The following is a 12,500-nucleotide window of genomic DNA, read 5'->3' on the forward strand; positions in this document are numbered from 1 at the left end:
TATGTCAGGTCACATACTCATTTAAACCAAGGCTGTTTATTGTACATTATATTTGGCAGTGATTTACAATAACACTTATTTTACCTGTTTATTAACTGGACAGAGTTAAGTGGTCTCTAGTAGTAACCTGGTTATACTTTTCCATATAAAGCATATTTACTTTAAGAGGACATGATGAGAATAGTTTACAAAAAGTTTTCTTGCATACAATACTGTAACAAACAGAGGAATGCCATTAATCTGTGTGTGGTCAAAGTAACACATGTTATTACAGGTCACGTTTGGCACAGTCACTGTAGAAACCCACATTTAGATTCTACTGGAAGAGAGTGGAAGTAATACAGTGAGAGAGCTCCAGGTACAGCCCCGCCCCCGTGACAGAAACACCATGAAAGATAAAGAGAGGGCTGCAGTTCAAAGGTCACGCCTGCAGACAACCTCAAAAGTAGCACCATAGTATACTGGAAGCCCTCCGTGGTTCTGAAGTAAGTTTACAAACATTCATTAAATCTGTTGGTGAAAGCAGTTTTTGGGGTCAAAATGAGACCGCCGAGTGCGTTCCGCATCTCGTTTTTAGAGCATTTGATTCTCCGAGAACCAGGAAGTGCGCTATTAGCATGCTAGTGTTTGTTAGCTTTACAGGACAGTTGCAAAAAGTGCATAATAAACTCATCATAAAACTCATCGCGGTGCATAATTACGCTGCAGTAAATGAGTGATGGAGTTAAAATGTAAATACAATAGTTGTGTTTTTCAAATTCAGTAAAAATCAGGCACGGCACCTTTAAAATGCAAATGTTTTGATAAGTTCTCGATTTATAACGTTTCAGATGCAGATTTTAAATAAACTATAGGTGCTCCATAAGTTATCAGCTCTAAAAAAGCTTCCAAACTTTTATTTTATTTTATGCAAAGTCTACGTCAGAAATGAAGGGTAAAACTACTTCTGTGATCTCGTGGTGGGCGTTTACCGCTGAGCTCCTTTTCCCAGTGTAGCCGACGAACATGAGGCTTTTCTGCAGCACGTCGGATACAAAGACGAGTCGAGATCATGTCGATTTGACCAAAGCAGAGACTGAAACGGACAAAGACGAGCGTGGAAAGTGTGGAAGCGCTGGCTCTACGTCCGGTCGAGTGCGGAGCGGGCGGGGACGTAAATAAATACACAAATAAACTAGTATGAAAATAGAACAAAATCGATTAAAAAAAACAGGCCTGCGACGAAATGCCATTATCTCGACGTGTATTTGCTGCCACCTATTGGTCGTTGTAGTAAAATATGTGAAACAAACAGTAAAAACATATATAAAAATAAGGGACTGAAAAATAAATCTGCTTAAAAAATACATTTCCGAGTGAAAAATTGCAGTTTTAAAACACCGCCAGTTTATAAAAGCAAACAGTGAAGGCTAAAAAAAGGATCTAAACCACAAAACTGGTTAAATCTAAGCGCATCCAGTGTCCGAGCATTATAAAGTTTATGGTTTTGGAGACATAATGCGGTAGAAAAAGTGGCGTGAGAGTAAAAGGAATGCGAGCGTGTGGCAGTGGTCGACGGTGGTGGAGGAGTTCTGGTTGTTAGAGGTGTTTTGGGAAAAAGAAGAGGTCTTTGCAGAGCGAGCTGGTGAACTCGGACATCTCTTTGCAGCGGTGGTGGGCGGTGCCGGGGGCGTGGCCTTCTCGCTCTTTAATGCGGCTGTTTACCTACACGCCAAGAAGAGAGAAAACTCAGAGTTACAGCCGGATAAAGTATGTTTATTCTAAATTAAATGTTGGTATAGATACAGTGAATGTGTCATATTGCCCAGCCCCATCTAAAGCATTATCACATCAATAAGCAATAATAAACTATCAGTACAAAAGATACATAAATATATGAGTCATTCATTATCATAGTTATATATAGAGCTGCTATTTATTTTATCAGTAAGTCGACTGGTCAAATAATGATTTCTATTGGACTTTTAACTTAAAACACATGACCAAATAAAGATTGAAGAATGATGACTGAAGGCTTTAGATAGTTAACAAATAGTGTATAGTGGATTCATTGTTTATTCTTTTTTGGCATTTTAATCGGATAGCAATTATGACTATCAAATATACAATTACTTTTTTATAGTCAATATGTCAGTTAGTTGATTATTCGTTGCAGCGCTTGTCGTATAAAGTCTAAAGCCAAAGTAGAAATGTGTATAAAGTTTATATAGAAGCCACACACACATGTACGGTGGTTGTCCTCGACGATGTGACTTAAGTGTCCTTGTGTTACCTGGACGAGGATGTCTGCGAGGTGCGTGTCCTTGTGTTACCTGGACGAGGATGTCTGCGAGGTGCGTGTCCTTGTGTTACCTGGACGAGGATGTCTGCGAGGTGCGTGTCATTGTGTTACCTGGACGAGGATGTCTGCGAGGTGCGTGTCCTTGTGTTACCTGGACGAGGATGTCTGCGAGGTGCGTGTCATTGTGTTACCTGGACGAGGATGTCTGCGAGGTGCGTGTCCTTGTGTTACCTGGACGAGGATGTCTGCGAGGTGCGTGTCCTTGTGTTACCTGGACGAGGATGTCTGCGAGGTGCGTGTCCTTGTGTTACCTGGACGAGGATGTCTGCGAGGTGCGTGTCCTTGTGTTACCTGGACGAGGATGTCTGCGAGGTGCGTGTCATTGTGTTACCTGGACGAGGATGTCTGCGAGGTGCGTGTCATTGTGTTACCTGGACGAGGATGTCTGCGAGGTGCGTGTCATTGTGTTACCTGGACGAGGATGTCTGCGAGGTGCGTGTCATTGTGTTACCTGGACGAGGATGTCTGCGAGGTGCGTGTCATTGTGTTACCTGGACGAGGATGTCTGCGAGGTGCGTGTCATTGTGTTACCTGGACGAGGATGTCTGCGAGGTGCGTGTCATTGTGTTACCTGGACGAGGATGTCTGCGAGGTGCGTGTCATTGTGTTACCTGGACGAGGATGTCTGCGAGGTGCGTGTCCTTGGCCTGCAGGCGCAGCACTGTGTTCAGGTCCTGGACGAACCACGATCCTCTCTTGGTGTTTCGCATCGCGGCGGTGCCTTCATCAAAGCAGCACACGGCAACGGGTCAGCTTCAAACGGCTTTTCATATAATATACTCTAGATATTTTATACTTTTATTTACATTTACTTTGGCGTCACATTATTTTAAGTTCTGAAGCATTAATTAGCAGAGGGAATTACCATTAAAATATATATTAAAAAGGCCCAGGTTTAACATGTATAAATATAACTAAATTAGTCTAAACAGTACTATGTATCCATGTTGTGAATGTTAATGTTTCTGGGACACAAAAGGGAAATAAACAAATGCTAGCTTTCCCCCGACATGCTAATGTAAGAACACAGTTGTAATGGACGTGATAAGGGGGAAATGATCAGATAAAAATGAAAACGTACAAATGTTCTGACCTTTGAGAGAAGCGAAGCCGCAGATCATGTCGGACCGCTGGGGCAGTTTGATCCGGGGCCTGCTCAGGTCCGCTCTCTGTCTGAGGCTAGTGTTGCCCTGGCCTTCTCTACCAGCATCCACCTGTTCACAGCTCGGTGAACAAGTCCTCGTAGGCCCATCGATCTGCTCCACTCCACAGTCCATGTCCTCTGCAAAACAACACATTCATCACTTTTGGGAAAACTCGAAACAGACTCCTCACTTTCTGTCTGAAGATGAGAGTTATTGGGCTTGAAGGGAACGAGTGAAAAGAGCGTACCTCCTCTGCACGCCTGGATAAAAAACATCTTTGGCTTGTTCTGTAGGAGTGGACAGTGTGCGTTGTCAAAGGAACCAAACACCCAGTCAAGCTGAAACAAAACATTAACATGATGTGAGAATATCGAAAGAAGGCGTCATCCGAGTCTGAGACAAAGGGTTTTCTGTATTCTATTGTTATTTCAGTCCAGAAAGTGATATCCAGGACTAGACCCCAGAATCTGAACCAGGACTAGACCCCAGAATCTGGACCAGGACTAGACCACAGAATCTGGACCAGGACTAGACCACAGAATCTGGACCAGGACTAGACCACAGAATCTGGACCAGGACTAGACCCCAGAATCTGGACCAGGACTAGACCACAGAATCTGGACCAGGACTAGACCCCAGAATCTGAACCAGGACTAGACCACAGAATCTGGACCAGGACTAGACCCCAGAATCTGAACCAGGACTAGACCACAGAATCTGGACCAGGACTAGACCCCAGAATCTGCACTAGGACTAGACCCCAGAATCTGGACCAGGACTAGACCCCAGAATCTGGACCAGGACTAGACCACAGAATCTGGACCAGGACTAGACCACAGAATCTGGACCAGGACTAGATCCCAGAATCTGAACCAGGACTAGACCCCAGAATCTGAACCAGGACTAGACCCCAGAATCTGCACTAGGACTAGACCCCAGAATCTGAACTAGGACTAGACCCCATAATCTGAACCAGGACTAGACCCCAGAATCTGCACCAGGACTAGACCACAGAATCTGCACTAGGACTAGAAAACAGAATCTGCACTAGGACTAGACCACAGAATCTGCACTAGGACTAGACCACAGAATCTGCACTAGGACTAGAAAACAGAATCTGCACTAGGACTAGACCACAGAATCTGCACTAGGACTAGACCACATAATCTGCACTAGGACTAGACCACAGAATCTGCACTAGGACTAGAAAACAGAATCTGCACTAGGACTAGACCACAGAATCTGCACTAGGACTAGAAAACAGAATCTCCACTAGGACTAGACCACAGAATCTGCACTAGGACTAGACCACAGAATCTGGACCAGGACTAGAAAACAGAATCTGCACTAGGACTAGACCACAGAATCTGAACCAGGACTAGACCACAGAATCTGGACCAGGACTAGACCACAGAATCTGGACCAGGACTAGACCACAGAATCTGGACCAGGACTAGACCACAGAATCTGGACCAGGACTAGACCACAGAATCTGAACCAGGACTATAAGGCCATATAAGGCAGGACTCAGGTAGGTCACTGAATAACTGAGGCAATATGGTCCATTTAAATAGCTCTGATTTCTAATAAAAACGAGGCCCATTTTCAGCAGTTTGTGGAACAGGCTTTTGTAACTCATGTTTTAGAGCTACAAAAAGCCCACATGACTTTATCTCAGTCAGGCTTTTCCCACGTCAAGAATTGAATTGGATTGACCTGGATCTACTGGCTGCAGAGGGGACCTATGACGACACAAACCTAAAACGTTTGTGTTTTTTGAGGCTCAGAGGGAGAGGACTTACTAAACAGAATTCAGGAAACGTGAATTAAGCTAAATACAACTCCAGGAATGTTTGGATGAGGGAACAATGTCAGACAGTTAAAAGGCGGAGTGTGTGAGGGCAGGATGTTTTAAATCCGTACATACTAATGCACGTGGCTCACACCTGCAGCTGTTTTCCATCAGTGCCGTACACAGCACCGTCCACTCCGTGAGACAGAAGACACACCACACAACTGTCCAACGTCCTGTGCTCTGGGCGCCTGGAGAACGTCTCGATGCACAGCCTCATGTCCTGGAAACACAAAAACATAAGTTCAAGTCTCTATAAGTCAGGTTCCAGAAACTATTTAATTAACAAATATCATATTCTGTTTTGGGGAATCGGTGTAGTTAAACCATGTAGTGTTTGAACACTGTATGGAGTGTTCTGACACACAGACTAAAGAGGCCGTGGTGAAAGCACTGTGGTCCAGGATTCAGAGAACCAGAGTCAAAACTTTGACTTATTATTCGTCTCACACTTGCATGACATGAAGAATAGCAACACCAGACACTCATTTCTCAGGAAAGATTTGCTGAAAGCAAAGAACTGCAAAAGTATCATGTGGTGGAGCGAGGTGTCTGAAAACACATCCTCCAGGAGTGAGCAGCCAGCTGCTTTCCTCTGCTCTTATTCACAGCAATAATCAAACTAAATGAAGTGTGTGGATTTACTCAGGAGCAAACATGTTATTATTGTAGCCATGACGAAAGCCATCACTAGGGAACAGGTGCCGTCTGGCTCCTCCCTGAGCGGCTCCTCCCTGAGCGGCTCCTCCCTGAGCGGCTCCTCCCTGAGCGGCTCCTACCTGAGCGGCTCCTACCTGAGCGGCTCTTATCTGAGCGGGTGGCTCCTACTTGAGCAGCTCCTCCCTGAGTGGCTCTTACCTGAGCGGCTCTTACCTGAGCGGTTCCTACCTGAGCAGCTCCTCCCTGAGCAGCTCTTACCTGAGCAGTGAGGTTTCGCTGGACTGTGACTATGTAATCCAGTTCAGTGAAGACTTTCCTGAGCACCTCGTCGTCCACCTCGCCTCCTTTTCTCAGGTCGAGTTCTGGAGCGGTGCAAGGGTCAAACGCCACATTACTGATGACCAGAGCCAGACCACGAGGAGACGAGTTCATTTTATAAGACTGTCCAAGGCAAAAGGAGCACAACCAAGAGGAGAATGTGAGTACGATTAGCTGCTTCAACAGTGCAGATGGTGGATAAGAGGAGACTACAGTTCACCTGCTGGCAGTGCGAGAGGTAAAAGTCGTGAGAACATGCGTAAACTGGAGTGGTGATGGGACTGTCCGTGTCCAGGCTGAGCTCCATGGACTCTGCAAGAACAACACACAACAATCATTTACATAATGACATGGTATGTATGCGCTTTGTGTCGTCTTGTCTACACTTGCCATGATGTAAAGGATAGAAAGATGTGTCAGCCTCAGGTAACCATAGTAACCCCCCGGCTCTAGTGCTGTCTCAGAACGGGTCTTTGATAGTGATTCCTGGCCGTGCTAGTTAGTAGTTCTAGATTTGGTCAAGTGAAATGACATTTTTAAGACTTTTTTTAAATGCCATTTTAGGTATAATTTGGATGCCAGGCAAAAGAACACAAATCATGTAAAAGAAAATAATACTTTATTATTATTATATTCACATTTAAAAAGAAACACTAATATGGATGAGTTATGGGACATTTTACGTGAATCGTCCAATATTTATATATATTTTTGAATGCACTATTATGAGCCTTGACTTGATTATATAATTGCGAATAGTCATATAACTTATGGATCAATTCAATCATAAAACCTTTGCACTGTCGGCATAATGAGTTTGACACACGTTCAGGGCGTGGCAGGCTCAGCTCCAGTGACAGCGACTGCACTCAAACACCTCAAAGACTTTTCATTGATACTTTTAAATCAAACTGACAATAGACTAAGCAATTTGGTTAATAGTCGCTGTCAGTGATTTTGACTTTAGTATTTTATAAACTAGAACTGGATGGACAGGGGTAAAAATCAGGCTTGTCAAATATTAGGTGTCACTATGGAAACAAAACAAGGAGAAAACAACGCGGGACAAAGACAGAGGATGTTTAGTGTTAGTTCTTCCGACTCACCGAGTGTGCGAGGTCTTTTAGCAGGAATGACTTCTTGTGTGGAGAGAGGAGGAGAGTGCACCAGGCTCTGGACAACACACAAGTCACACGCAATATGAAAAAATACACAAGTTAAATAGTCTATTCATATGTGTCAAGAGAGACAAAAGTGATAAAAACAAAATCAGTGCAAGTTACGTTAAAGGAATTTGTTAAAATATATATTAAAAAGGCCCAGGTTTAACATGTAAAAATATAACTAAATTAGTCTAAACAGTACTATGTATCCATGTTGTGAATGTTAATGTTTCTGGGACACAAAAGGCACACAATTCATGTTTATCCAAAAGAGAATACTTGATAAAGTTGTGATAAGTTGAATAAATGCATAAGTTGTGATAAGTTGATTAAATGCAGAAGTTGTGATAAGTTGTGTATGCTTGCGTCAGTGGGCGTCGGTGCTTGTTATATCCTCACGACTGACCTCTCTGTGGGACTCGCTCAGGTCTGTCTGTGGACATTGTGTGAGAAGGTCACATAAATGCTGTTGCTCTGTGTCTCTTAAAGCTGAGCAGAAGCTGCTGAAAGCTTTGGGTCCTCGCTTTGGTAAGAGAAGCAGCAAACGCCAGCTACGTTTCTGAGAAGTTTGCTGGGCCTAAAAAGGAGAGAATGGAAAGATCAAAGATACAAATGAACAGGGCAAAGAAAACGTATAAGAAAATCTGTAAAACAGTGTTTTTTATTTATAAAGAATCACAAGCTGTTATTCCAGGTCAAAATGGGACTGTGCAGAGTGATTCTAGCTATGTAACTGTTATTATCTGTTACATTTAAAGCCACACCACTCTCCTAATTTTAAATCCACAAACACACAATATGCAGACTGTGGTTTAATTCAGCCTTACACTGTTTAATCAAACAAGTTTTGGTGAAGGATTAGTCTTAATTAGTCTTGCATCTAAAGAAGTACAAACAAGTACTCAAATGCAATTGGCAGCAGCACTTGTACTTCGTCCACCACTGTGTAATAACATATCAAATATTTCAAAAGACCCAAAAGCAGCGGTGGAAAGTATCAACATACAAAACCTATTTTTATGTATTTTTTAACTTGTGTATCTTTACTCTTCACCAGGGCCCAAAGGCTGTCAGTGATATTTTTATAAAGCTAAAAAATGTAGACGACGCTCAAAAGGACTGAATATTAAACACATAAAGGTTATTTGTTTGTACCGTACCATGACGCCCTCTGCCATGTTCTCCGTCAGCACGCCGTCCGTCTGCAGAGACTGAAGGAGCATCTCGTCCACCACCATCTGTTTGCAGAGAACCGTCGCGCACTTCTGCAGAGCCTTTTGATCTCGCGTTGACATGCCGCATTCCAGCATTTTGGTTCATCAAACTGCAGAGAACACACAGAGGATGAACACGACGGCGCAGAGCTCGGACTACGGCGGCATAAATCACTTTTACATGTATAAATGTCCATTACTTTATTTAATTTAGTATCTAGTATGGCTGCAAATAAAGATGATTTTAGTAGCCGAGCTGTCAGTGAATATTTCTGATGTACATTGACGTTTTAAATACATTTTTCACCAAAACAAACGGTTGAAATGAAGGTTTCTAGATGGAGAATGCGTAAATATCTGAAACTGTTTATTCTTTGTTGACATTTTTGCGCAAAATACGACATTAAAGATTAAAAAGTACTCAAAACAGTGAAGAACCACGCTGCTGCAAAAGTATCGTTTGTACGCGTAAAAATTAGCCTTTATTGTTGCTATAATGACAATAAGTTAGACGGACGCACGCTCGGAGAAACGTCATTGAGCGTAACAAACGTGTAGTAAATAAATGCGTTGTTGTGTTGCTAATTGGCGGAGCTAACATGCTAACATGCTAACTCCGCGCCGCGCTGTGCATTTCCCCGTTCGCGTTGCTCAAAATAGCGACTTACCAAGTGTTTTCAGGTGTATGCAAAAGATTTAATCAACGGTTTTACGTGGAACAGCAGCGCCGGTGTCAATATGGTCGCTTATTTTATGTAAATGAGTCCCATCTCGTCCGCGGTTCTCACACACACACGCACAACTTCCGCGGGAGTGACTCAAGCGCAGCGTGGGCGTGTGAAAAGGCAATGTTTTTGGATTTGGACCAATCACGTCGACGCGGTTGTTTGATTGACGTTTTAATAGCCCAATAGATGACTACCTACCGCAAACGTGACTGGGGAAACTGAAAGGTCAATAATAATTTGAATTTGAATTGTGAATGGGGCTTTTAATAAGTAACACGTTGATAAGATGGACTTTTTAAATGGAACGTATTGACCGTATTTTCCACGAACAAAGCAGGAATCTAATGGTAATAGATAAGTAATAAGAAGTTCTTAGAAAAACCTATAAAATATGTATTATCATACCTAAAACTAGGTAGTAATTGTGCAGAGAAGGAAGTTAGTGCGCTCCATTTGCTTAATTCATGTAATAGTTTGTTATCCTGCGTCTTTATTATTGACCGATAACTGTTTCATTGTTTGATTTTTGTTGATTGTTGATAACATTCTAAATTTTTGACTGGAGGCAAAAATGAAGTGAAACCTAATGGGATATTAATGGAGAATAAATGACAAAATATGAAAAAGCAAGGTGGTTTTGGCTAATGTAAACCACGGAATCAGAGCCTGGTTTAAACGCATTTTCAGTTGTATTGTTTAATTACAAAGAGTTTATTATAGCCACTTTGCACTTTGTTTTACCATTTTATTTCATAGAAAATCAAAATAACTGACATTTCTTCTCTGGAAATTCAAACTTGCCGCTTACATTTTGTTATAAATCCTTTAAAAACCTTTTGCATTTAGCTCTGATCTCAGTTAATCATAGAAAAATGTTTTAGGGTCTACTTCACGTTTGCTTCCAGTCGCCTCCTTTCTGGAATGTACGACAGAGCATTTTAAAGGGTTTATAATGTCTAACACAATAATAGATGCAACAACAAACTAAAGATCGAGCAAATTTCAATTACACCAACATAATCGTCTGTTTGTTGTTTTATTTAGACGCCGGGAAGTATATAGCTGCTGGAATAACTTACAGGGGTCCAGAATAAAATGAAATATAATGTCAGGTCACAATATATGTATTTATGTTACATGCACTATTGGAGAAGTGGTTCTTTTGTTTTTATTAAAGCAATGTACCCCCTAAAGATCAGACCTCACACCGACGCACTGGAAGAGTAAAACGTTAAGGATGGTCTACGAAAGTCAAATTATTCTTAAAAATCTCTGTTAAATAATAATAAGGTGGCAATTTTCAAGGGTTGTGTTTAGTCGTTGGTGGAAGAATCGTGATGTTTCTTCTGTAACGCTCACATTTGACATTCACTTCAACTCGTTCTCATCCTATGAAATGAAATGTAGTTGCAAGTGTGAAAATAACAAATAAAATCACATTTAAGTTGCACTGGAGTATAAGTATAAGTATATAAGTATAAGTCGCACCCCGGCCAAAACTATGAAAAACGTTGCGACTTATAGTCCAGAAAATACGGTATTCTTATTGATTGTGTAAAAAAATAAACTATAACCTTTTTTTTTTGCAAAACTATCAAACAATTAGAGCACCAAATACATATACTTTACCAAATATACTGTACATTTAAATCAAATCAAGTCAATCACACGTTACAATATGATCAAATGACAAATATATATGAAAATATGAACAAATAAAAGAGCAACTTAAAGAGCTTCTAAAGTAAATCACAGTCATCCAAATCAACTACAATAAACTAGTAATAGTACTTTTTTTAGCTTAAGTACAATATCGGCAGCAGCACTTGTACTTGTAATCGAGTACATTATTCAAGAGATACAAGAGGTATATGTAGCTCTTGGATTGAGACGAAAATTTAGATCTAATATCACGAACGTTGTTTTGAAAATATGCAACATTTGAACTGCGAGTTTATTGATTTTAGTTTTTAAAAAATGGAACAAAAAGATTGAAAAATAATACAGAAAAAAGTGATGCCGTAGACTTTCAAATAAGGTGATATTTCTACACTTTTATGGTTGATTTCTTTACACATGTCTGATGATTAATCTTCAATGAACACGTTTAAAGACACATTTGACATGACATCGCCTGAATATCGTTATCGAGATCCTTCATTTCAGTCAGTATCGCTCACCTCCACACAGAAATCACCCTTTCGCTCGCTTTTCTACCACAAAAGACAAACTGGAGCAGGATTTAATGGCTTTTTCTAGCCTCTCCACTGATAAAGAACATTTTCCGCCTCCCCCGCTGTCCGTCTCCTCACCCTGACTGCGAGCCCTGTCAATAATTCATGCTCCCCACTTGCTCAAAGGGTAACAGGTCTGGGACTAATATCTCACCTGCTTCTTTTCCCATTCTCAAGTCTCTCCTTTGGGCTTCCGACGCCACACTACGCACGCCACCCGTGTGTGTCCCGGAGCGTGTCGTGCGTGGACCGGGCCCTGACCTCGTGCCCTTTCCCGCACGGGCCACGCCGCTTTGGACCAGCAGAGGGTTAAAACGCTGCAGACTGACAGCAGAGGAGAGGAGCTTAAATGAGGAAGAGGCAGGGGGCAGAGGAGGAGGAGGAGGAGGAGGAGGAGGAGCAGAGGGAATTACCTCAGCCGTAGACGGGGCTGATTTCACCGTGTGCCGAGTGTAAACAGTGACACTACGGCCATGGAAAAGAGAAGTGACGCCGGCTTCTCCAGGAAAAGAAGTTCGACTTTCGGCGCCTACGGGAGGTGAGTAGAAACAACACTGCAACTGAATATACCCTATGTCATAATGTATACTGTGTGTTCTAATAGTATTGAACTGTATCTGAATATACCCTATGTCATAATGATGTATACTGTACGTTCTAATAGTATTGAACTGTATCTGAATATACCCTATGTCATAATGATGTATACTGTACGTTCTAATAGTATTAAACTGTTCAGGCCATGTGTCACTATTCACAGGGAATGAGAGATTTGCACCACGAGGAATAACGAGTCGTTTTATGCCACTCAGGTTTATTTTGTCGGTGGGAAAGGTGTAAATTAC

The 12,500-nt window shown here is 41.9% G+C and overlaps 2 protein-coding genes across 3 annotated transcripts in view; one reads left to right on the top strand and one right to left on the bottom strand.

The window, feature by feature from the left end:
- Positions 1 to 37: 37 nt before the first annotated feature.
- On the bottom strand, positions 38 to 9,506 carry casp2 (caspase 2, apoptosis-related cysteine peptidase). 2 transcript variants are annotated; one of them, XM_072461213.1, is made up of 11 exons: positions 9,362 to 9,506; positions 8,640 to 8,803; positions 7,886 to 8,056; positions 7,423 to 7,489; positions 6,537 to 6,628; positions 6,257 to 6,439; positions 5,433 to 5,561; positions 3,734 to 3,824; positions 3,423 to 3,623; positions 2,953 to 3,062; positions 38 to 1,704 (listed from the first exon to the last, which is right to left on the bottom strand). In XM_072461213.1, the coding sequence occupies exons 2-11, from the start codon at positions 8,787 to 8,789 to the stop codon at positions 1,579 to 1,581; spliced, it is 1,320 nt and encodes a 439-aa protein (XP_072317314.1). In that variant the 5' UTR covers positions 8,790 to 8,803; positions 9,362 to 9,506; the 3' UTR covers positions 38 to 1,578. The 2 variants fall into 2 exon arrangements, with proteins under 2 accessions (XP_072317314.1, XP_072317315.1); XM_072461214.1 differs by having other exon boundaries at positions 3,435 to 3,623; positions 9,362 to 9,505.
- A 2,620-nt stretch (positions 9,507 to 12,126) lies between these two features.
- The window catches only part of rap1gapl (RAP1 GTPase activating protein-like), a 22,085-nt gene continuing 21,711 nt past the window's right edge, over positions 12,127 to 12,500 (top strand). The window contains exon 1 of the mRNA XM_072460649.1: positions 12,127 to 12,193. Coding sequence (XP_072316750.1) covers positions 12,129 to 12,193 — 65 coding nt within the window. The 5' untranslated portion in view covers positions 12,127 to 12,128. The remainder of the gene's footprint in view (positions 12,194 to 12,500) is intronic.

The sequence above is a fragment of the Eucyclogobius newberryi genome, unplaced genomic scaffold, assembly GCF_026437365.1.
Source record: "Eucyclogobius newberryi isolate DKJ021-1_F unplaced genomic scaffold, fEucNew1.0.hap1 SCAF_3, whole genome shotgun sequence".
Lineage (NCBI taxonomy): Eukaryota > Metazoa > Chordata > Actinopteri > Gobiiformes > Gobiidae > Eucyclogobius > Eucyclogobius newberryi.